Below are 25,030 nucleotides of genomic sequence, written 5' to 3'. Positions count from 1 at the left end.
CAGGTCTGCAGTGTACTTCTTTCCTCTTCTTCTAGATGCAGAAATTATCAGGCATACTACTTAATTAGCCTATGAAGTGATGTTTACCCTTGCCCATTCATGTACTGTAATGCTAGCACCTTACGGTCCATTCACAAACCTATTGCTGCTCACTGCCTTGTGCCTCAGTCTCTCAATAATATAAAATAAGTGTATGTACCAGTGGAGGCTGCTGAGGGGAGGACGGCTGATAATAATGGCTGGAACGGAGTAAATGGAATGGCATCAAACACATGGAAACAATGTGTTTAAGTTATTTGATACCATTCCACTGATTCCGCTCCAGTCATTACCACGAGCCCATCCTCCCCAGTTAAGGTGCCACCAACCTCCTGTGGTATGTACTACGTATCCTACTTTAGTAAAATATTGAAAGACGTCAACAGCACTTATGCTTATTGTATCTAAAAGTAGAAAGTAAAAAAACGAACATTCAAGAGACATTTTATTACAAACAATAAGGAAAAGCAATAACTAGATTAATGATTATAAATTAGAGGTTTTTACAGCAGTGTGGAGATTCTAGTTACAAGGTCAGTCAACTTTAGAGATGTACATATATGGTTACTTACTCATTCATGTCATGATTAGAGTGAAACACATCCCATCAAGTCACCCAGTTGTGATTGAACAGGAGTATGACTTCCTTGAAGACTTGGGTGTTCCTCCAGGACACAGGAGGCTATTCTACCTGACACAGGGTCACAGTCCCTGTGTCACCCCTTACATAAAACCCTGGGTAGAGGGGCTCAGTGAATGTAGAGTGGAATGTGTACAAGTGGGTCAGTGTGTCAGATGAGACGCTGTAGAAGGACAGAGTGCCGGCCGGCCAGTCCAGATACACTCCTACTCTGTTGGAGCGTGACGAGGGGACAGGTATGTCAGTTCTCTTATAATTGTGCCTGGCAGAGTAATTGTCATAAAAGCTGTTCAGATTCCAGGACTTGTCATTGGCTCCAAGCCGACTGTCAGGACCCTTTCCTCTCCTGCTGATTCCTTTATATGTCACTGCTATACAAGCCCTCCCACTGAACTTTACCTCCCAGTAACAGCACCCAGTCAGACCCTCTTTACACAGCACCTGTTCATAGTCCTCAAATCTCTCTGGGTGATTACGATACGGTTGTGCCATCCTGGTCCATGCCACCTTCCTGTTCTCCTCAGACAGAGAGAGGCTTGTGTGTGCTGTGTTTGGGTCCAGCGTGAGATCACAGGCATCTAATGGGGAGACCAGATTGGAATATATTTGGGGGAAAAAACACTGGGAAAGCATGTATTTGAAAATACTCAAATACACAGTATTTACAGTGGCTTGAGAAAGTATTCACCCCCCTTGGCATTTTTCCTATTTTGTTGCCTTACAACCTGGAATTAAAATTGATTTTTTGGGGGTTTGTATCATTTGGTGTTTGCCAAAACCCATGTGGGAGACTCCCCAAACATATGGAAGAAGGTTCTCTGGTCAGATGAGACTAAAATGGAGCTTTTTGGCCATCAAGGAAAACGCTATGTCTGGCGCAAACCCAACACCTCTCATCACCCCGAGAACACCATCCCCACAGTGAAGCATGGTGGTGGCAGCATCATGCTGTGGGGATGTTTTTCATCGGCAGGGACTGGGAAACTGGTCAGAATTGAAGGAATGATGGATGGCGCTAAATACAGGGAAATTCTTGAGGGAAACCTGTTTCAGTCTTCCAGAGATTTGAGACTGGGATGGAGGTTCACCTTCCAGCAGGACAATGACCCTAATCATACTGCTAAAGCAACACTTGAGTGGTTTAAGGGGAAACATTTAAATGTCTTGGAATGGCCTAGTCAAAGCCCATACCTCAATCCAATTGAGAATCTGTGGTTTGACTTAAAGATTGCTGTACACCAGCGGAACCCATCCAACTTGAAGGAGCTGGAGCAGTTTTGCCTTGAAGAATGGGCAAAAATCTCAGTGGCTAGATGTTCCAAGCTTATAGAGACATACCCCAAGAGACCTGCAGCTGTAATTGCTGCAAAAGGTGGCTCCAGGTTGTAAGGCAACAAAATAGGAAGAATGCCAAGGGGGGTGAATACTTTCGCAAGCCACTGTATGTCCATGTCCATTCCAACCCAGGTCCGACACACACACGCAGTCTATGTCCATGCGTTCAAAAAAATAACGTCCATGCGTTCAAAAAAATAACTCACATTTTTGGGGCCCTGATTTCAACCTGCACCCTCTACCATGGGCCACACTGTAGGAAAAGCAGAGGAGCAGACAGTCATTTAGTCTCTCTCACACACACACACTTTACTGTAGACACACTAAGAGGAAGGAGAAATACTGGGAAATCAGTGATTAGTCTGTTATACCAGATCAAATAGTATTTGGTTACCAAAACAAACACAAGAACTACAGTATATATATGTTACACTGAGTACTGATTGATCCGAAACCTCTACATACTTGAGTTTCTCCAGTTTACAGTGTGGATCTTCCAGCCCAGCATAGAGCAGCTTCACTCCTGACTCTCCTGGGTCATTGTAGCTCAGGTCCAGCTCTCTCAGGTGGGAGGGGTTTGACCTCAGAGCTGAAGCCAGAGCAGCACATCCTTCCTCTGTCACCTGACAGCCTGACAGCCTGCATCATGATTTCACATGAATATCAAAAATGACAGATGCATTTTGCTTCTTCTCTCAAACTTGATATGGATTAAACTAGTGTCTAAAAGGTGATGTTCACATTGACTTTTGGATTATGATATGGTACTGTACATAGTACTAAACTATTTCAGACACTTCTAAACCATGTTGCTCACAAACAATGAGGAAAACAAAAGTATTGCTAAATAGTTATATTCCTATCAGCATGGCTACAATATTGCTAAAAAATAATAGCTAAATTAATTATTGGATACAAAAATTATGTAGATTTAAAATGTTTGTTTTACATTACTTTTGTTTTGTTTTGCAGTATTGAAACTGAAAGTTAACTAAACTGAAATTGGCCTCTAAACACATGTGGATCTAATGAACAATTATTACTTGTTGAACAAGTACAAGAATATTCACTTCAGTGTCTCCAGTTTACATTGTGGACTCTGCAGTCCAGCAGAGAGCAGCTTAACTCCTAAATCCTGCAGGTCATTGCCACTCAGGTCCAGCTCTTTCAAGTGTGAGGAGATGAGGGCTGTGCCCAGCGCTTTGCAGCATCGTTTTGAGAGGTTACATTGATTCAGCCTACATTTTAAATGAGATGTTTAAAATAGACAATTTGAGGTTATCCAGCATGTTATTTGAGAAGTAGAATAGCAGTATACAAAAAAAAAATATTAATTGAAATATTTCTTCCTGATGATCAGTATTTAAAATGTCCTAACATTTACATGTTCTGTCTCTTCAATGTACTCACAGAGCTATTCTGGAGGCTTTGACTACTGGCAGCATCCTCAGAAGACACTCCTCTGATCTAAAGTATTTCTTCAGGTCAAACACATCCAGCTCCTCTTCTGAAGACAGCAACACAAACACCAGAGCTGAAAACAGTGCAGGTGACAGTTTGGCTCCTGAGAGACTTCCTGAGCTCAGGTAGCTTTGGATCTCCTTCACTAGAGAATGGTCATTCAGCTCACTCAAACAGTGAAACAGATTGATGCATCTCTCCGGAGAGGGATTCTTCCTGATCTTCATCTTGATGTACTCGACTATTTCCTCATTGGTCTGTGAGCTGCTTCCTGTCTGTGTCAGTAGGCCTTGTAGGAGAGTCTGATTGGACTCCATTGAGAGGCCCAGAAGGAAACGGAGGAACAGGTCCAGGTGTCCATTCTTACTCTTTAGGGCCTTGTCCACTGCACTCTTGTGTAAGTTCATCATAGGTTGGTGTTTCCGCAATTTCCACAAAAATGAGTTCTGTTGGACCAGTGGGTTTTTACTGCGGTTTATGAATGTGAGAAACACATAAACAGCAGCAAGACATTCCTGGATGCTCAGATGCACAAAGCTGAACACTGTCTTCTGACTTGTCCTCCCCTCCACCTTAAAGATCTCGGTGCACAAACCTGAGTACACGGATGCTTTTCTGACACCAATGCCACACTCTATCAGGTCTTTCGCATAGAAGATCAGATATCCCTTCTCCAGCTGACGGAATGCCAGCTCTCCAAGTTTGAGGACTATGTTGTCACTTCCTACGAAATTCGCTTTTGCTCTCATCCTGACTGTCTGAAAGATCAGGAAGTGTAAGTACGTCTCAGTCAGGGTTTTGGGCAACTCTCCACTCCCTGTTTCACCCAACAGTTTCTCTAGAACAGTGGCTAAAATCCAACAGAACACTGGTATGTGGCACATGATGTGGAGGCTCCTTGATGACTTGACATGGTTGATGATTCTGCTGGCCAGGTTCTCATCACTAATTTTCTTCCTGAAGTACTCCTCTTTCTGTGGGTCATTGAAGCCTTGTACCTCTGTCCACTGGTGGATGTGTTGACGAGGGATCTGATTGGCTGCAGCAGGTCGGGAGGTTATCCAGATGAGAGCAGAGGGGAGGAGCTCTCCTGTGATGAGGTTTGTGATAAGTTTGTCCAGCGAGGCTGGCTTTGTGTCGTCTGTCAGAACCTTATTGTTGAAGTTCAGAGGAAATCGACTCTCATCCAGACCATCAAAGATGAATAGAACTTTAGAACCTTCCCCCAGTGTCTTTACTGGTTCCATGAAAGTGAAGAATTGATGAAGCAGTTCAATCAGACTGCAGTCCTTTTCCCCTATATTAGAATTAATTTGGCGAAAAGGAAGTGGAAAGATGAAATCAATGTCTTGGTTCTCCTTTCCTTCTGCCCAGTCGTGAATAAACTTCTGAACAGAGACAGTCTTTCCCACGCCAGCGATGCCCAGTGTAAGCCCTGTTCTGATTGGCTTCTTTTGATCAGGTCGGGGTTTGAAAATGTTGTTGGCTTCAATAGTGGTCTCTCCTGTGGCTGGTGTTCTGGATTCCAGATGTATGACCTCATGCTCATCTCTGACCCCTCCCCAGGCCCCCTCGATCACATGGAGCTCAGTGTAGATCTGGTCTAGGTAGATGAAATCACCTTCTCTTGACGTCCCCTCATATATACAGCCGTACTTCTTCTTAAGGTAGGATTTCAGTTTGTCTTGGACTGCAAGAAAAAACAAGGATCCAGTGAGTTTACTCTTTATATTACTGCCATGATAACTGTATGTGTTTGTGTGTGTACTGACGTCATTATGACGTGTTTTGGTCAGGTTCTTTTGTCAAACGTCTTTTTAGCAACGATAAATGATCTGGTTAACTCACCAGATAACAACCAAAATATGACGTATTTCACACGATGTCTCGATGTCGTCATGAAAGAAAACGTCTTTACCTGGTTGTTATCTGGTTGTTACCTGGTTATATCTGGTATACAGTGCATTCGAAAGTATTCAGACCCCTTCCCTTTTTCCACATTTTGTTACGTTACAGCTTTATTATAAAATTGATTAAATAAAAAATGTTCCTCATCAATCTACACACAATACCCCATAATGACAAAGTGAAAACAGGTTTTTAGAAATGTTTGCAAATTTATAAAAAATTAAACACATAACAACCTTACTTACATAAGTATTCAGGCCCTTTGCTATGAGACTCAAAATTGAGCAAGGCACACATCTGTCTATATAAGGTCCCACAGTTGACAGTGCATGTCAGAGCAAAAACCAAGCCATGAGGACAAAGGAATTGTCCGTAGAGCTCCGAGACAGGATTGTGTCGAGGCACAGATCTGGGGAAGGGTACTGAAACATTTCTGCAGCTTTGAAGGTCCCCAAGAACACAGTGGCCTCCATCATTCTTAAATGGAAGAAGTTTGGAACCACCAAGACTCTTCCTAGAGCTGGATGCCCGGCCAAACTGAGCAATCGGGGGAAAAGGGCCTTGTTCAGGGCGGTGACCAAGAACCCGATGGTCACTCTGACAGAGCTCCAGAGTTCCTCTGTGGAGATGGGAGGACCTTCCAGAAGGACAACCATATCTGCAGCATTCCACCAATCAGGCCTTTATGGTAAAGTGGCCAGGCGGAAGCCACTCCTCAGTAAAAGGCATATGACAGCCCGCTTGGAGTTTGCCAAAAGGCACCAAAAGGACTCTCAGACCATGAGAAACAAGATTTTCTGGGTCTGATGAAACCAAGATTGAACTCTATGGCCTGAATGCCAAGCGTCACGTCTGGAGGAAACCTGGCACCATCCCTACGGTGAAGCATGGTGGTTGCAGCATCATGCTGTGGGGATGTTTTTCAGCAGCAGGGACTGGGAGACTAGTCAGGATATAGGGAAAGATGAACGGAGCAAAGTACAGAGAGATCCTTGATGAAAACCTGCTCCAGAGCGCTCAGGACCCTAGACTGGGGGCGAAGGTTCACCTTCCAACAGGACAACGACCCTAAGCACACAGCCAAGACAATGCAGGAGTGGCTTCGGGACAAGTCTCTGAATGTCCTTGAGGGGCCCAGCCAGAACCTGGACTAGAACCCGATCGAACATCTCTGGAGAGACCTGAAAATATCTGTGCAGCGAGGCTCCCCATCCAACCTCACAGAGCTTGAGAGGATCTGCAGAGAAGAATGGGAGAAACTCCCCAAATACAGGTGTGCCAAGCTTGTAGCGTCATACCCAAGAAGAGTCGAGGCAGTAATCGCTGCCAAAGGTGCTTGAACAAAAGTACTGAGTAAAGGGTCTGAATACTTACAGTACCAGTCAAAAGTTTGGACACACCTACTCATTCAAGGGTTTTTCTTTATTTGTACTATTTTCTACATTGTAGAATAATAGTGTAGACATCAAAACTATGAAATAACACATATGGAATCATGTAGTAACCAAAAAAGTGTTAAACAAATCAAAATATATTTTATATTTGAGATTCTTCAAATAGCCACCCTTTGCCTTTATGACAGCTTTGCACACTCTTGGCATTCTCTCAACCAGCTTCACCTGGAATGCTTCCAACAGTCTTGAAGGAGTTCCTACATATGCGGCAGGTAGCTTAGTGGTTAAGAGCGTTGTGCCAGTAACCGAAAGGTCGTTGGTTCTAATCCCCGAGCCGACTAGGTGAAAAATCTGTCGATGTGCCCTTGAGCAAGGCAATTAACCCTAATTGCTCCTGTAAGTCGCTCTGGATAAGAGCGTCTGCTAAATGACAATAAATAAATATGCTGAGCACTTGTTGGCTGCTTTTCCTTCACTCTGCCAGCCGACTCATCCCAAACCATCTCAATTGGGTTGAGGTCAGGGGATTGTGGAGGCCAGGTCATCTGATAAAGCACTCCATCACTCTCTTCTTGGTAAAATAGCCCTTACACAGCCTGGAGGTTTGTTGGGTCATTGTCCTGTTGAAAAACAAATGATAGTCCCACTAAGCCCAAACCAGATGGGATGGCGTATCACTGCAGATTGCTGTGGTAGCCATGCTGGTTAACTGTGCCTTGAAATCTAAATAAATCACAGACAGTGTCACCAGCAAAGCACCCCCACACCATAACACCACCTCCTCCACGCTTTACGGTTGGAACTACACATGCGGAGATCATCTGTTCACCCACACTGCGTCTCACAAAGACACGGCAGTTGGAACCAAAAATCTCAAATTTAGACTCCAGACCAAAGGACAAATTTCCACTGGTCTAATGTCCATTGCTCATGTTTCTTGGCCAAAGCAGGTCTCTTCTTATTATTGGTGTCCTTTAGTAGTGGTTTCTTTGCAGCAATTTGACCATGAAGTCCTGATTCACACAGTCCCCTCTGAACAGTTGATGTTGAGATGTGTCTGTGACTTGAACTCTGTGAAGCATTTATTTGGGCTGCAATTTCTGAGGCTGGTAACTCTAATGAACATCCTCTGCAGCAGAGTTAACTCTGTGTCTTCCATTCCTGTGGCGGTCCTCATGAGAGCCAGTTTCATCATAGCGCTTGATGGTTTTTGCGACTGCACTTGAAGAAACTTTCAAAGTTCTTGACATTTTCCGGATTGACTGACCTTCATGTCTTAAAAGTAATGATGGACTGTCATTTCTATTTGCTTATTTGAGCTGTTCTTGCCATAATATGGACTTGGTCTTTTACCAAATAGGGCTATCTTCTGTATACCCCCCCTACCTTGTCACAACACAACTGATTGGCTCAAACGCATTAGGAAGGAAAGCAATTCAACAAATTAACTTTTAAGAAGGCACACCTGTTAATTGAAATACATTCCAGGTGACTACCTCATGAAGCTGGTTGAGAGAATGCCAAGAGTGTGCAAAGCTGTCATAAAGGCAAAGGGTGGCTATTTAAAGAATCTCAAATATAAAATATAATATAATCATAATTATGATGTCTTCACTATTATTCTACAATGTACAAAATAGTAAAAATAAAGAAAAACCCTTGAATGAGTAGGTGTGTCCAAACTTTTGACTGGTAGTGTATGTAAATGTGATATCAGCTTTTTATTTTTAATACATTTGCAAACAGTTCTAAAAACCTGTTTTTGCTTTATCATTACGGGGTGTTGTGTGTAAATCGATGAGGGGAAAAAACTATTTAATCCTATTTAGAATAAGGCTGTAGCGTAACAAAATGTGGACAAGGTCAAGGGGTCTGAATACTTTCTGAAAGCACTGTATCTTCTCTGGCCTTCTCAACCAGAACCAGTTTACTACCAGAATATGACACCATAATGACGTCACCTGTCCATAGCCATGGGAATTAGGGGTGCTGGAGGTGCTGCAGCTAATACATTTAAATACATTTGGCAAATGTATATAATTATGCCTGTACATAAATAAATCAACAAAATACTAGGCTACACGAGAGAGCATAATCTAGCCACCAAGGAGCAATAGCTTCTTTTTTTAAATGTGGCTATTGGTCGCAATCAAGAAAAGGCCATTGTTATTGATCTCAGTTTGTCAGTGTCAGAGTGTAGCCTGTGATTTCATGTATAGTCATGTAAAACGATGTAGAATTGCATGAATTGCATTTATTTAAGCTCCCCCACCCCTCGGTCAGCACCTCCAACTCAAAACATTATTCTACTGCTATTACCGCGTTCACGTGCTCGTCGGAACTTCCTTTTCCTAGTTGTGATGTCGGAAATACGACTGTTTCATTCATGTACTTTTAGGTCGGAACAATTCTTCAACCAATACGATTTTAGCTAGCTTGATAAGCTAGCTAACATTGCTAATAATAAAGTTAGTAAGCTTGCTTAACCTCTAACGGGATCGGTGTCCCTATAAAGGGGACGGTTGCTACTCAATATGCGATTTGTAAACAACGCCAACTTTCCAGGACATAGACATGTCTTATATGGGCAGAAAGCTTAAATTCTTGTTCATTTAACTGCAGTGTCTAATTTACAGTCACTATTACAGCAACAAAACAACAAAACACTTTTGTCATGGCAACTGGTTTGATACATTCACCTCTGAAGGTAAATAATGTACTTACATTCAGTAATCTTGCTCTGATTTGTCATCCTGAGGATCCCAGAGAGAAAATGTAGCATAGTTTTGTTTGATAAAATCAATTTTTATATTCAAATGTAGGAACTGGGTTCTACAGTTTGACCCCCTGCTGTCACCAATTCGGGAAATTTGGGAAAATTCCTGGCAGACTTGATACAAAGTATTGTGTAGTAATGTAATTCTTCACTGGATCAGTCTGAAACTTTGCACACACAATGCTGCCATCTTCTGGACAAAATCTAAATGACACCTAGATTCCTACATCACTGTCTGGCATTTCTCTTGCATTTCAAAGATGATGCAAAACAAAATATCTAACGTGTTATATTCTCCTACATTAATTTCTAATTTCCACAAACTTCAAAATGTTTCCTTTCAAATGGTACCAAGAATATGCATATCCTTGCTTCAGGTCCTCAGCTACAGGCAGTTAGATTTGGGTATGTCATTTTAGGCAAAAAATTGAAAAAAAGGGTACGATCCTTAAGAGGTTTAACATTGACAATATGGTCAAACATTCATCATTTGATAAGGTTGTAATTGTCAAAAACAGATTTGTTGTCATCTTTTGTCTGAAAAGGTCAAAGGTCAGTGGTGAAACGTCACAACCCGGCAACTCAAGCAACAACCTTTTCTCTGAGTTTCCCACTTGTAATACCGACTGGGAGGGTCGTCCAAGTGAAACTTCCCAGTCGGAACTAGGAATTTCCGATAACTCCGATACTATGTGAACGCGGCATATGCACGATTCAAATTCTGCCCGCTGGGTGCTGTTGCGTTGATTCATACGGCTTACCTCTGACTTCTAAAACCACTGGAGCACTCTGGGCTGAGAGGGAGAGAACGAGAGAGACAGACAGACAGCGAGAGAGAGAAAGCGAAAGAGAGAGCGAGAGAGCGAGAGAAAGAGAGAGAAAGAGAGGGAGATAGAAACAGAAAGCTATTTTAGTACATCAACTTTGTCTGGGATTTTCTGCAGCTTGCCATGTATCACTCCTTGTTATGCAAAAATAACAATAATCTTAAACGTTGTATAATTGTCTAACCTGCTGGTTCTGTTGTCTCACCCTCATTGTACTCGTTCTTTAACGTTTCAGCCAGTTGGTTCTGCTTCATCTTCCTCAGGATTTTCAGTGAGATCTTCACAGCTCCCTCAGGACCGTAGGTCTCCACCATCTTCTTTATAGTGTCCAGTCTGTCAGCATTCTCCAGTTGGCTCACTGGGATGTGAGGAAAGCCTTCCAGCACGTCCTTGGTCAGGCGCCATTTAAACATCCTCAGATCTGCTTCGAGCAGGTCCTCCAGAGTGGCCAGCAGTAGCTCAGGAACAGGAGCCATTTTGGAGCACTGAGGATAAGACATGAGGAAATGATCTGTAATAGACTTTAGATACACATGACTCATCTGCCATGGTAGTCACGTAGCATTCTTAAAAGTCGAATGCATCCAAGCCAAGCTCTCTACTGGGGAAAAACATTACAGTCTCACTGTTGTAGCTGGTCAGGTGTATTAGTACTGGGCTGGAACTAAAGCCTGCACACCTAGCTTTCCAGGACCAGGATTGGTATTTTGTTGCGACTCAAGCTATAAAGTGTCTATAACTGGCATTCCTGGCTAAGTGAAAAACAACACTTTGAATATATCACTATCATATTACACACACGACCCAGCAACTTACAGTAGTGATCAGTAGTAATCGATTTCTCCCCTCTGTGTTGAGCTCTGCTCTCCATCCTGCTGTCTGGTGAACTGAAGGGAGAGTCGAGGTACAAAGTGCTTCACTGATCCACCTCCTCCCTGTAGGAACCAGTTGGTCCCCAACATTGTATCACCACTGTAAGCCTAAACATGTTCTAACAGAGAGAAGAATGTTGGGGAATATGTTCGCAACCCATTTCCTCATCATGTCCATCCATAAACCCTTCCTCTCTGCCAAGTACAAGTTAATTAACTACACAAACACTTCATATAGAGCTAATAAACTTGTTAGATAAAAAGTCAATTTAAAGAAAAACAATGTGAGAAGCACTACCTCCTTTTAACAGAGTCTGTACTGATCCACTTCCTCTTTGAAGACGTTAGACTGACACAAATAACATTAAGTCAATGTTCTCTTACTCAGTCCAGGCGTTACTACTCTCACTTACACTATATAAACCTTACTCCATCCACTCACTCTGCTCTGTCGTGTGGATTCCTTTCTGAAATATTTACTTTATGTACTCATCTCCGTATTGAAGATGATATTATATTATGTGGTCTCATAATAGATCCTGTGCAACAAATCGTTTGTTTACTTCCTTCCCATTTCGGAGGAATTTACACAATACCAGGATGCTGCAGTGGAGGGAAGAGTTTCTTAAAGGAAAAGTTCAGTATTTTAACATTTGGAAACTACCAATGGTGGAAACTCTCTCCAGCCAATGCCTACAACAATCCTATATGGTTTTAAATCAATGACGGGGAGTGTGCAAGTGTCCAACACTTCTGTTACAGCTAAAGCATAGTGAAGATTTGTATTATAGTATACTTCTGTATAATTGTACAGTTGTTTGTATAGTTTTATAGTTGTTTAGTTGTATGGTTGTAAAGTTGTATGGTGGTTTGCATAGTTTTATAGTTGTACAGTTTTATAGTTGTAGAGCTGTATGCTCTTTAACAACAAAAAAATCCCTCACCATGTCAACAAATCGTTCTACAGTCTATGTGGTTAGATAGCTCAGAGTGTCTGCTCTTTACTATAGCTTTCAGCTTGGATTAATTGTTGTGGCTCTTCTGAACAGATGTAGTAGGGTTGGGTGATTTCATACCATTTTAAATGTTCCCTACTAATTAGGGTCCCACAGGAAACGTTGACCAAAATTATGATTCCTTCCCGCATATTGCTTAATTATGAATAATAATAAAATCACATATTTGTTATAATACCTATCCTTTCAACTAATTGTAGAATACAACAAAGGGACTGAACAACCTATACATTTTTTACAGTTATTCTATGGATTTATCAAATATGGTTATTGTTTTGTATAATCAAATGCTTTGTATCCGAATCTTGACAGATATACTGTCAGAAATGAAATGTAGTGACATTGTAACAGTTACATTGTAACACAAATGCAAATACATTTGCTATCGACGTACTTCCTGTTTTCACGAGAGCGTCGTTCAGCAAACATGGCGGCCTCCAATGGGAGAACCGTGGGATCTTTTCTCTGGAAATGCGGCAATTGCTGCTACAATTTTAACACAGTCTCGTCAAATTTAACACGCCAGGTAAAGCCAAGAGTTTCATTCGGCATGTTTTCACTTTTTCACGTTAATGACAACGGGGCTGCACGAGTTGCACTGCAGAGAAGGTCTGAGTCGTCCTTGAATTAGCTAAGCGCTAGCAGCAATGCACTGCCTTGTCAGGTAAACTGTCATTGAAGTTAGACAGTCAGCTAGTTGACGTTCTAGATATTGTTGTTCTTGTCTCAACATGCATGCCATAATGGACATAGCTAGCTACATGAACATAGTGGTCATACAAGTCGCAATATTTTGGTTTAGTAGAACGTTAGTTAGCTAAGCCTCCAGAACATGTTTATATAGCTAGCTCGCTAGCTATACTATGTTAGCCCAATGTGAGTCCCATTTACTAGTGGATACCTTGCTGTCAAATGCACATCAGTTGGTCTATTTGTCAATGCCAAATCTCACCCTTTCAGACTAATTTAATGCACCTAAAATACCAGAGCCACCTGCAGAGATTGTCTATTAGCCAAGATAACTGACATTAATCTATCCCTGTCAAAACCAAGGCCCAGGGTTATAAAAGCACCAGTTCTATACTACAGTATGTATCCTAACATAAGAACCTCCTCTCTCCCCCACCCCAGGTGCTGTCCAGACAGCTATGTGTGAGCTCTGTGCTCCACAGGAAGAACCTGGCTGCAGCAGGCCCAGAGAAGTTCTCAGAGGAGTTCATCAAGAAGCAGGTGGAGGAGTTCAACATCGGGAAGAGACATCTAGCCAACATGATGGGAGAGGACCCTGAGACCTTCACTCAGGGGGACATTGATGTAAGAAAGACTGCACTGATGTGTAACGAGGGGTGTACAACTCCTGTCTTTTGCTGGAGGGATGCAGTGTAATGCTGTTTTTTGTCCTTACCCCACATTTACATTTACGTCATTTAGCAGACACTCTTATCCAGAGCGACTTACCCTACAATCAGAGACTGATTCATACCTCAATAAGTCTATGGTGTCCACCCTCAAAACTCAATTGAGATATGCATGGCACCTTATTTAGAGTAGATAAATTATGCTATCTTTCACAGAGGAGATGTCGCATGCATTTAAGGTGGTTTTCCAGCTATATTATCCTAATTCCCCAACAGTAGTTGAGAACCCACTCTGGTCTGTCTCCACATGCCATCAGCAGCATCTGGTGGAGCCGATCACACAGACAGACACTCTAACAGTCACCAGCAGGGGCCAGCACTGTGTAATGTGGTGTGTCCACTCTATTAGCAACGCCTAACACACACACACACACACAGACATCTCATGTTTTATTCATTATGAAGGGAGAATGCATTAGCTTCATTTGCCCCACTCATTTAGTTTGATTTCCCATGATTCTTCACTTCCTGGCGGTCTCTAAACCTCATTCTATGTAATGAACAGAACTGTTAGCACTTAGCTGTGTAAAACAGTTTGTGGTCATACGCACATCCTTAAAACACCTAGGTGCTGGGCTAAGGAAGTATAATTGAAATGAACAGAAAGTCCCTCACACTGAATTTTCCCCCAATTACTACCTTTAATGACAACGTTTCGATCCAACACGGATCTTCGTCAGGTCAAGCAGACTGCGTGATCCCATCCCCAAATATATCCACATTTCACCCCACATAGTCATTCGTGGGTTTGTATGCTATACAAAACATGGCTGTACAAAAAGCAACATTTATGCATATTCAATAATCAGTGAGGTAGGTACATCAATAATTAAATGAATATGTCCAATCAGGCCGGGTTTGAACCTAGACAGCAGTAAGGGAAGATTACGTTAAAAACTCAAACACCCACCCACTGTACCATTATGTGTGGGACCCACCGTGGTCGTGCATATAATTAGAGTGACCTACAGTACCAGTCAAAAGTTTGGACATACCTACTCATTCCAGGGTTTTTCTTTATTTTTACTATTTTGTACATTGTAGAATAATAGTGAAGACATCAAAACTATGAAAAAACACAAATGGAATCATGTAGTAACCAAAAAAGTGTTAAACAAATCAAAATATATTTTATATTTGAGATTCTTCAAATAGCCACCCTTTGCCTTGATGACAGCTTTGCACATTCTTGGCATTCTCTCAAACAGCTTCATGAGGTAGTCACCTGGAATGCATTTCAATTAACAGGTGTGCCTTCTTAAAAGTTAATTTGTGGAATTTCTTTCCTTCTTAATGCATTTGAGCCAATCAGTTTTGTTGTGACAAGGTAGGGGGGTATACAGAAGATAGCCCTATTTGGTAAAAGACCAAGTCCATATTATGGCAAGAATAGCTCAAATAAGCAAAGAGAAACGACAGTCCATTATTACTTTAAGACATGAAGGTCAGTCAATACGGAACATTTCAAGAACATTGAACGTTTCTTCAAGTGCAGTCGCAAAAACCATCAAGCGCTATGATGAAACTGGCTCTCATGAGGACCTCCACAGGAATGGAAGACCCAGAGTTAACTCTGCTGCAGAGGATAAGTTAATTAGAGTTGCCACCCTCAGAAATTGCAGCCCAAATAAATGCTTCACATAGTTTAAGTAACAGACACATCTCAACATCAACTGTTCAGAGGGGACTGTGTGAATCAGGCCTTCATGGTCGAATTGCTGCAAAGAAACCACTACTAAAGGACACCAATAAGAAGAAGAGACCTGCTTGGGCCAAGAAACACGAGCAATATACATTAGACCAGTGGAAATTGGTCCTTTGGTCTGGAGTCAAAATTTGAGATTTTTGGTTCCAACCGCCGTGTCTTTGTGAGATGCGGTGTGGGTGAACGGATGATCTCCGCATGTGTATTTCCCACTGTAAAGCATGGAGGATGCTTTGCTGGTGACACTGTCTGATTTATTTAGAATTCAAGGCACAGTTAACCAACATGGCTACCACAGCATTCTACAGCGATACGCCATCCCATCTGGTTTGGGCTTAGTGGGACGATTATTTGTTTTTCAACAGGACAATGACCCAACACACCTCCAGGCTGTGTACAGGCTATTTTACCAAGAAGGAGAGTGATGGAGTGCTGCATCAGATTACCTGGCCTCCACAATCCCCCGACCTCAACCCAATGGAGATGGTTTGGGATGAGTCAGACCGCAGAGTGAAGGAAAAGGAGCCAAGAAGTGCTCAGCATATGTGGGAACTCCTTCAAGACTGTTGGAAAAGCATTTCAGGTGAAGCTGGTTGAGAGAATGCCAAGAGTGTGCAAAGCTGTCATCAAGGCAATGGGTGGCTATTTGAAGATTCTCAAATATAAAATATACTTTGATTTGTTTAACACTTTTTTTGGTTACTACATGATTCCATATGTGTTAATTCATAATTTTGATGTCTTCACTATTATTCTACAATGTAAAAAATAGTAAAGATAAAGAAAAACCCTTGAATGAGTAGGTGTGTCCAAACTTTTGACTGGTCGTGTACTTCAAAACAACTTGTGTACCTCTAATATTCTGGTATACATAAGATGTGCACATATAGTCATAATGAAAATATACAATAACACCTGGATCTGATCACACAGACAGACTCTAACAGTCACCAGCAGGGCCCAGCACTGTGTAATGTGGTGTGTCCACTGTATTAGCAACGCCTAACACACATCCCATGTTTTATTCATTACAAAGAGGGAATGAATTAGCTTCGTTTGCCCCACTCATTTAGTTTGATTTCCCATGATTCTTCACTTCCTGGCGGTCTCTAACCCTCATCCTATCTAATGAATAGAGCTGTTAGCAGTGGGCTGTCTAACAGGAAGGGACATGGAGCATTCCGTCCTCAGATGAGTGGAGGAGAGGGAGAGAGGTGGAGACTGGAGGGGGAATGGGGGAGACTGGAGGGGGAATGGGGGAGACTGGAGAGGGAATGGGGGAGACTGGAGAGGGAATGGATAAGACTTGAGGGGGAGGGGGGAGACTGGAGGGGGAATGGGGAAACTGGAGGGGGGGAATGGGGGAGACTGTAGGGGGAATTAGGGGAGACTCGAGGGGAAATGGGGAGACTTGCACCTGTGTGTTGTTGTTGACTCTGGTTCAGTTGACTCTGTTTCAGTTGACTGTGGTTCAGTTGACTCTGATTCAGTTGACGTGACATCCCTATTAGTGCAAACAATTGAGGTGTTAGCAGTTGAGATAAGAAAAGTGAAACTTAGTTTCTAAAGTAACCACTGTGCAGAAACTATTGTGTACCAGTACTCTCTTTCCGCTCTCTCGCTCTCTCTCTCTCTCGCTCTCTCTCTCTCTCGCTCTCTCTCTCTCTCGCTCTCTCTCTCTCTCTTGTTTATTGACATCGATGGAGTTTAGACAGAGTGGAGGAATCTAGAGTACTGTGAACAACACTGTGAAATGTGTGGCAGGGAGAAGGTCTCTCCTTTCCCCCCTCTCTGTCTCTCCCTAGGGGACTCTGCCATATTGCAGCCTATGGTATGAAATGAACAGGTGCTGCCTTCATCTGGCATAGTGTTCCACTCTCCTCCTCCCCTGTCTTCTTTTTTTATACCTCCCACTCACCTGGCTCTCTCTCTTCCACCTCTCACTCTCCTTCCCGCCCTCCCTCTCTCTCTCTTTGATTCCCCTCGTGTTGACAGCCCAAAAGGCTGCAGCATGATTTCTCCTTCTAGCAGCTGTTCCCTCTCTTAATTGAGCAGACAGAGTGAAGGAGGAAAATAAGTTAAAGATGAGGGAGAGGAAGGATGAACAGCCTGGCTGGAGAAGAGTGGCAGGGTGGACACTACCTGTCTGTCCCCCTCTCCTGCCACACAGAAACGCACACACACACCTTCAGACTCACTCTCCCACACACACCCTTCCCTGTCAAGAGTAGGACCATTTGTAGCAGCACTAATGACCTGGCTCCACTCTGCTGCCTTCACAAGGAGACTGGCTGTGAGTGTGTGAACTTAGGGTGAACTGGTGACTCTAGTCTGTCCTCTGGTTCCTGTCACCTAGCTGTTAGTTTGTTCTCTCTCTCTCCCCTCTAACCTTCACTGCCTCTCTCTAGGAACTTCCCTCTAGCCTTTATCTGAACTCTTACAAGACTTGAGCGTCTCCTCTCTAACCTGTTAGCTAGCCTGCTACTGTCATTTCTCCCTGTTCAGATCTAGCTGTTTAAACTAAAGGTTTCTCCCTGTTCAGATCTAGCTGTTTAAACTAAAGGTTTCTCCCTGTTCAGATCTAGCTGTTTAAACTAAAGGGTTCTCCCTGTTCAGATCTAGCTGTTTAAACTAAAGGGTTCTCCCTGTTCAGATCTAGCTGTTTAAACTAAAGGGTTCTCCCTGTTCAGATCTAGCTGTTTAAACTAAAGGTTTCTCCCTGTTCAGATCTAGCTGTTTAAACTAAAGGTTTCTCCCTGTTCAGATCTAGCTGTTTAAACTAAAGGTTTCTCCCTGTTCAGATCTAGCTGTTTAAACTAAAGGTTTCTCCCTGTTCAGATCTAGCTGTTTAAACTAAAGGTTTCTCCCTGTTCAGATCTAGCTGTTTAAACTAAAGGTTTCTCCCTGTTCAGATCTAGCTGTTTAAACTAAAGGTTTCTCCCTGTTCAGATCTAGCTGTTTAAACTAAAGGTTTCTCCCTGTTCAGATCTAGCTGTTTAAACTAAAGGTTCTCCCTGTTCAGATCTAGCTGTTTAAACTAAAGGTTTCTCCCTGTTCAGATCTAGCTGTTTAAACTAAAGGTTTCTCCCTGTTCAGATCTAGCTGTTTAAACTAAAGGTTCTCCCTCAATCTTTGGGATATGTTAATGACATTTGACTTCTCTCCTCTTTCTGTCCCAGAGAAGCATTGCATACCTGTTCCCCTCCGGCCTGTTTGACAACAAAGCCAAACCACTGATGAAGGTAAGACTAGACTTCCTCCATATCTCCTGTTCTGTCTCATGTAGAAGTGGATTAACTCATCAACTTCAAATTCATTAGTGATTCAAAATCTTCATCCATCTTTTCTTCCAGCATCCGGATGAAGTGTTTCCAAAACAGAGAGGTAGGTCCTTCTTAAATAGATTTACAACTGAGACTGATTGTTCTACTCCTATGGTCATTTTCACTGTGTGTGATAGCTGCACTTATACAACATCACCAGCAGGGGGACCACTCTTGAGTTTTTGCTCAATCTCTAATAGTGATTGGGCCTGATAGAGTAAAGCAGTTTACTCCAATGGCCTAAATATCTCTCTCTCTCTCTCTCTCATCCTCTAGCTGTCCAATGGGGTGCAGATGGACGACCATTCCACTTTCTGTTCTACACAGGAAAGCAGTCCTACTACTCTCTAATGCACGTGAGTACTGGATGTGTGTGTGTGTGTGTGTGTGTGTGTGTGTGTGTGTGTGAGAAAGAGACAGGGGAGGAGAAAGACTGATGGTGGATGTTTTTCTGGAGGTAGAATGCCCCCAGCCTTAGCCTCCAGGGCCCTATTTATGGGAGAGAGAGGCTTCTGATCCCCAGGGAAAGGTGCTCCTGTCACATCCCATTTCACACACACAGCCAGAGCTATAGCAGCAGGAGGGCTGGGGTGGGGTAGGTGGGAGGGAGGGAGGGAGAGAGGGGTGGGGTATGGAGAGAGATGTGGATAGAGGTAAGGAGGGATGGAGAGAGGAGGAGCAGTGGAGAGGAAGGGGGGAGAGTATTTGGGAGAGGTGGGTTGAGGAAGGTAGGGAGGGGTGCAGACAGGGAGGGGGGGTGACTGTGTCTGTGACGGGCCCCTCTGTCCCTGTCCTAAATCGTGTTTCAGGCCTGGCTCGGTGACTACCATGGCTGATAGTCAGGCTTTGTGCCTGGATGAGAGCTGCTCTGCCCTGGGGATTTACCCAGAGAGGTAGAGGGTCCCTGGAGACTGGTGCTGTAGACTAGCTACCTACCCACCCAGCTTACCCTCCATCTTTTGTCTTTTTCCTTCACTCTCCCTCTTTACCTTCCTCTTGTTTATATGGTTGATTTGACCTTGGACAGAGGTGTGTTTCACCGGTAGATAAGAGGTGTGTTTCTCCGGTAGATAAGAGGTGTGTTTCTCCGGTAGATAAGAGGTGTGTTTCTCCGGTAGATCAGAGGTGTGTTTCTCCGGTAGATAAGAGGTGTGTTTCTCCCGTAGATAAGAGGTGTGTTTCTCCGGTAGATAAGAGGTGTGTTTCTCCGGTAGATAAGAGGTGTGTTTCTCCGGTAGATAAGAGGTGTGTTTCTCCGGTAGATAAGAGGTGTGTTTCTCCGGTAGATAAGAGGTGTGTTTCTCCGGTAGATAAGAGTTGTGTTTCTCCGGTAGATCAGAGGTGTGTGTATCCTGGCAGTATTTTGTCCTCTTGTCAAACCCCCCCCCCCCCCCCCCCCCCTTGCCCTGCAGCAAACCCTGGCTCCCTGCTGTTAGTTTATAATAAGGATGTCAGACCAGACGTATCTGAGAGGGAGGGAGGGAGGGCTGTCTGTCTCTCTGAGGGAAAACTCTCTCTTTTTCTCTCTATTGCTCTCTCTCTTCCCCCCCAGTCCTTTTGATTTTCTCCCTCTTTCTCTCTGTTCTCTCTCTCCATCTCTCCCCTCCCCCTCTCAGCCCAGACCCCTGCAGAGCAGCCCGACCATGTACAACAAACACCCCAGTGTGCCTTGCAGGGGAGAATTGAGTGTGGGATGAAAAGGGGGACGGGTCACTACTCTCTCTGTTTCCCCTCTTTCTATCCGTCTCTCTCACTACACAGCATATTGTTTGATACCTTTGGAATAATCACAATCCCAAGATTTTAGTGCTAATTAACTCCGTAAACACACATCTACTTACATGTGCACAGTACTTTATTTACAGCCACAACACCTCATCTCACCCCCATAATACATCACACACACAGCTCTGCCAAGTCAGTGGAGTGTAAAGCTGACTGTGTGAATGAGGAAGAGGCTTCCAGGTTGAGTGCTCTGTGGCTCTGGTGGGTTTAGCCAGCGTGGCACATTAGCCCCCTCACTGCTCCACTGCCCTCTCTATCTTATCTACCCCCTACCCTACCCACTGCTGAGGGGAACCAGGGGAACCCCCCCCCCTTCATATCTAAACCCCCTCTTACTACCTCAACGTGATCATGTTAGAGCGGGGTCTGTAGCCTCTGAAGCCAGAGGAGTTCATTCTCATATTCCTCAGAGCTTTGCTATATAAGGACACACCGGTGAAGCCATGCCAAAACCATGCTAACAGGGTGCTTCACACTGCTTATTGAATTTGAAGAACTAGGAGTGAGTCAAGAGAGAGTTGAGTATAAAATATTCAAGTATAGGAGGCATTCATTTCTCTTCCATATTGCTTTCTCTCTATGATCGGCTTCTCGCAAATGTGTAGATCATTGCGCCCCCTCGCCCACTATCCTCCTCTCTTTCATCCAGGCCTCTATATTTATACCTGAATCATTTTCCAGCCATTGTAGGGCCCAGTATTCACAAATGTGTAACGCAAAACCCCCTCACACCAACCCCTACCCTCCCTTTTTATAAAGATTTTTGTATTACTTATTTTTTTGTGACACAAATTGGTTTTTGCTTGATGTTTGCTTCCCCCCCCCCCTCTGTCTGTCTGTCTCGCTCTCTGTGGCGGAGTGTTGGCGGATTAGACTCCACTCTATCAAGAAGGAATTAAACAAACATCTGCTGAATAATGGACAGGGAAAGGAGTTCTGGCCCAGTCGCGTGGAGGAGGGGGGGGGGGGGGGGGGGGTGCAAGGGGGGTTGAGGCTGCTTCGGGACGTGACCAGAATACCAGCTTGCCTGCCCAGCTCGGGTCTGGGCCCGCTACCGCCAGCCCCAACGTACCGTACCGCTTGATGGGCTAACGCCAAGCTTGTGGGCGCGATGCCAATTTAGACAAGCGTGCCCGCGGACGGCGACTAGCTAGGGCTCTCGCTTCTCGGGGAGAAAGGAGGAGTCGGCTATAGCCCAAGTGCTCCCCAATTCAATTTCCCCACCCAATTAAATCCAGCCAAGGATGGGGAGAGAGATGGAATCTGCTTTCATAATGGAGAATTCTCTCTCTTTCTCTATCTCAAGGGTTTGTGTGTGTGTGTGTGTGTGTGTCAGAATATACAATGCACTCCATACTGGTCTTTTCTTGATACAATGCAAATACAGATTGTTAATATTGAGTGAAAGGTTCATAGACCATATGGAGTTAGATGTTGTTTTGTGTCCTCCTGGCCCATTCAGGACACCTCCACTAAAGCCCTGGCAGTAGAGAAGCAACAGGACCGTCTGAGAGGAAAGGGTCTCTTCACCCAGGACACCAAGCAGATGTGAGGGTGTTGTTTTCACTGAGCAGTGAAATACTTTCACCAGTTAATGTTGATGCGTGTGTGTATCTAACTGTGTCTGTCTTCAGTTCTCTGGTGGGTAGTCGGTGGTTGCTGAAAGAAGAGCTGGAGGAGTTGTTGGTGGAGACCATCTCAGATCACGATGTAAGAAGGAGCTCTTTTAATGTCATCACATCCAGATATCTGCTGCTTTCCCTCATTCCTCCTCCTTCCCAGTTCTGCTGTGATAGTATTTACTGAGAAAAAATACCTTAGATATCACTAGCTAGGTTTCCATCCAATTGGCGACAGATTCAGTGGCGGCTCCTGAAAAAATTCTCAGGAGGGGCAATTTTTCTGATGATTTAGGTGACCTACACACATTTAAAAAAAGATATGTCCAGCAACAACATGAAGACAGGGGCAGCATATAAGTCAATACCAGAAGCATTTATTGACTGATCTCAAAAGTGTTGGCTTACCAGGGTTGGTGGAGCCCTCAGTTTCATCTTTGCCTCGCAAAGCTAACTCAAACACGCAAAACTTCACACACTGGATTAGCCGGCTGAGGATGTGGCGGTTCTTGCTAATGTCGTAGTAAATATATTTGTTATAGTGAATATGGAATATGATATGTTGAGTAAAATGTTGTGCTAAGATCTATTTAGGTCAGGAGCTGGTTATAAGTTCTGTTCCTATCCAATAACAATGGACAAAAGGGTCCTATCTTGTCAGCCTTGTCAGCAGGTGGCCAAGGACAACACCCACGCCATAGGCCTCTCAGTTCTTCCAACTCACGAGTTCTTGCTCTGAGGACACACACACACACAAACACACACACACACACACATCATCACTGTTAAACACACACACACACATCATCACTGTTAAACACACACACACACACACAAAAATCCCCTCTCTTAGGCTGAACATTTGAAGACGGAGAACCCGACTCAGAGCCAATGCAACAGTGACAGTAGCCTGCAGGGGACCTCGCCCAACTCATCAGGACCAATCAGAAGATCAGAACTACTAGATTGAACCTACTTCATTTATTGCATAAAATGTCTGCACACAATGTTTCGGGGCTCTCTTCAGATAATAATAATAATAATAATAATAATAATAATAATAATAATAATAATATGCCATTTAGCAGACGCTTTTATCCAAAGCGACTTACAGTCATGCGTGCATACATTTTTGTGTATGGGTGGTCCCGGGGATCGAACCCACTACCTTGGCGTTACAAGCACCATGCTCTACCAGCTGAGCTACAGAAAGTGGATACTCATGGATGCGCATTGCAATTGTAAAATGTCAACACAATTGGAGACACCACGTCATTTTTGGAGACATGTTATTGACAGTAAACTATTGTAGATGCGACTGCTAACTAACTAAAACATTTTAGCTGGCTAGCTAATCATCTTAGCTAAATGTGGGGCAAACAATTCAGTTATTTACCGTTAATTTGAGGGATTGGGGTGAAAGAAATCGAGTTACATAGTGATACTTTACGATATACTGTATTGACAATATCGCAATATTTTAGCGCTAGTTGGCTGTACCTGCACCAAAACACCATTATTGTTCCTTCATAGCTTGTTCTCACATTGGGAGCCAATTTGTTTTCAGCACTTTTATTTCCATGACTGATCAAAACTCGTTCTCATGGCTTTCTGATCCCTCTGCAACAGACATATGGTGCGCAATAAAATCACAGTATCGAATCGCAATACGTATAGAATCATGAGACTCGCAATGCTGATGCATATATCTTATCGTGAGGTTCCTGGCAATTCCCAGCCCAAGTTCATTTTTAAGAGTTTGACGAACGGGGTCCGTGAACGCGATTCCAGATATATTTACCTCTGAATAAACTGCCTTTATTACACCATATCCACATCCAGTAAACTTGTGATTATCAACACTAACCTCATCGTTGTGGCGGCGGACAGCTAGCCTGTATCCCTCGTCATCCAGTTGAGTGAGTGGCAATGTCTTTTTTCGTTCGTACCAATTTTTGGAAAATCCTCGGGTGTAGGACTTTCCGCCTTTAGTAGAAACCTGTTGAATTATTAAATTTGGTCTGGGAGGTCCTAATTGTTTCGTTGCCAATTTATCTTCATTTGTTCGCCGACAAATAGGAACTTCTTTCAAACAATCCACTCTTTTCTCAGTTACGTTCATGGTTACGTAACGTATGACGAAAGCGCGTAAGTGCAAGCCCACAGACACCCATTGAGATTGTATTGAAGGCTCTGAAATTTGAAAAAAATAGATTTTACATGGGAGTCTATGACAGAAGTTCTGGGCGATTTTCAATCTGACTGAAATCGCCCCAAAAGGGGGTGGAGCCATTTGAAGCACGACTTTAGCCTGATTCGACATTTAGTGGCAGTGTGGCACTGTGGCAGATCAGATAGATTACAACACTGATAACTACTGTTGCCGTGATATAATTGATTAGAAAAAAAAATCCCTTCCTTTTCCCGTTTGGCAGTGCGTCGCCCATATCGCCCTATTGAACAGGCCGTCCCTGGACAGATTTTCATGTGAATATTAAAAAATCAGCATAAATAAAATATGCACATGTCCCACCAGAGAAGAATTGAATTGTTCCAGATAAAAGTATGTGGGTGATGAGGTAGTGCACATAAAAATAAAGTTTGAATAAAAAAGACAAGTTAAATGGATTTCTCGCATTTTCAACTCTGATAGTTTTGTCACAAATGTTGCGTTATATAGCGAATGTGCCCACTGGTATTGGTACGTGCGCTCTAGCCAACAGCTAGCAGATATATTATGGACAAAAGAGCGTATTCTTTTAATTTGTCAAATGGCAGCCAAGCATCGATCATCATGTCACCAGAATAAGACCCTCGATATTTATTGGAAAGGAGCATCAAGCTCATCACCTTGCACTTTCACCACCCTGTGAAGTTCATAACTTATTTAATCTGCTGCCTAATAAATTCCA

General features: G+C 43.4%; 2 protein-coding genes across 2 annotated transcripts; one reads left to right on the top strand and one right to left on the bottom strand.

The window, feature by feature from the left end:
- Positions 1 to 467: 467 nt before the first annotated feature.
- LOC311109468 (NLR family CARD domain-containing protein 3-like) lies at positions 468 to 11,632 on the bottom strand. Its single transcript, XM_084152385.1, has 9 exons — positions 11,551 to 11,632; positions 11,197 to 11,371; positions 10,565 to 10,865; positions 10,315 to 10,347; positions 3,425 to 5,165; positions 3,085 to 3,252; positions 2,480 to 2,653; positions 2,221 to 2,267; positions 468 to 1,257 (listed from the first exon to the last, which is right to left on the bottom strand). The coding sequence occupies exons 3-9, from the start codon at positions 10,854 to 10,856 to the stop codon at positions 722 to 724; spliced, it is 2,991 nt and encodes a 996-aa protein (XP_084008511.1). The 5' UTR covers positions 10,857 to 10,865; positions 11,197 to 11,371; positions 11,551 to 11,632; the 3' UTR covers positions 468 to 721.
- Positions 11,633 to 12,679: 1,047 nt separating this feature from the next.
- LOC311109567 (small ribosomal subunit protein uS9m-like) lies at positions 12,680 to 22,305 on the top strand (the record flags this gene model as incomplete). The annotated part of the gene is made up of 7 exons (XM_084152487.1): positions 12,680 to 12,794; positions 13,400 to 13,582; positions 18,571 to 18,633; positions 18,745 to 18,775; positions 18,991 to 19,070; positions 21,962 to 22,047; positions 22,134 to 22,305. The coding sequence occupies exons 1-7, from the start codon at positions 12,696 to 12,698 to the stop codon at positions 22,303 to 22,305; spliced, it is 714 nt and encodes a 237-aa protein (XP_084008613.1). The 5' UTR covers positions 12,680 to 12,695.
- Positions 22,306 to 25,030: the final 2,725 nt, after the last annotated feature.

The sequence above is a fragment of the Coregonus lavaretus genome (assembly GCF_964263955.1).
Source record: "Coregonus lavaretus genome assembly, chromosome: 35".
Lineage (NCBI taxonomy): Eukaryota > Metazoa > Chordata > Actinopteri > Salmoniformes > Salmonidae > Coregonus > Coregonus lavaretus.
This window is presented reverse-complemented; position numbering and strand designations above follow the sequence as displayed.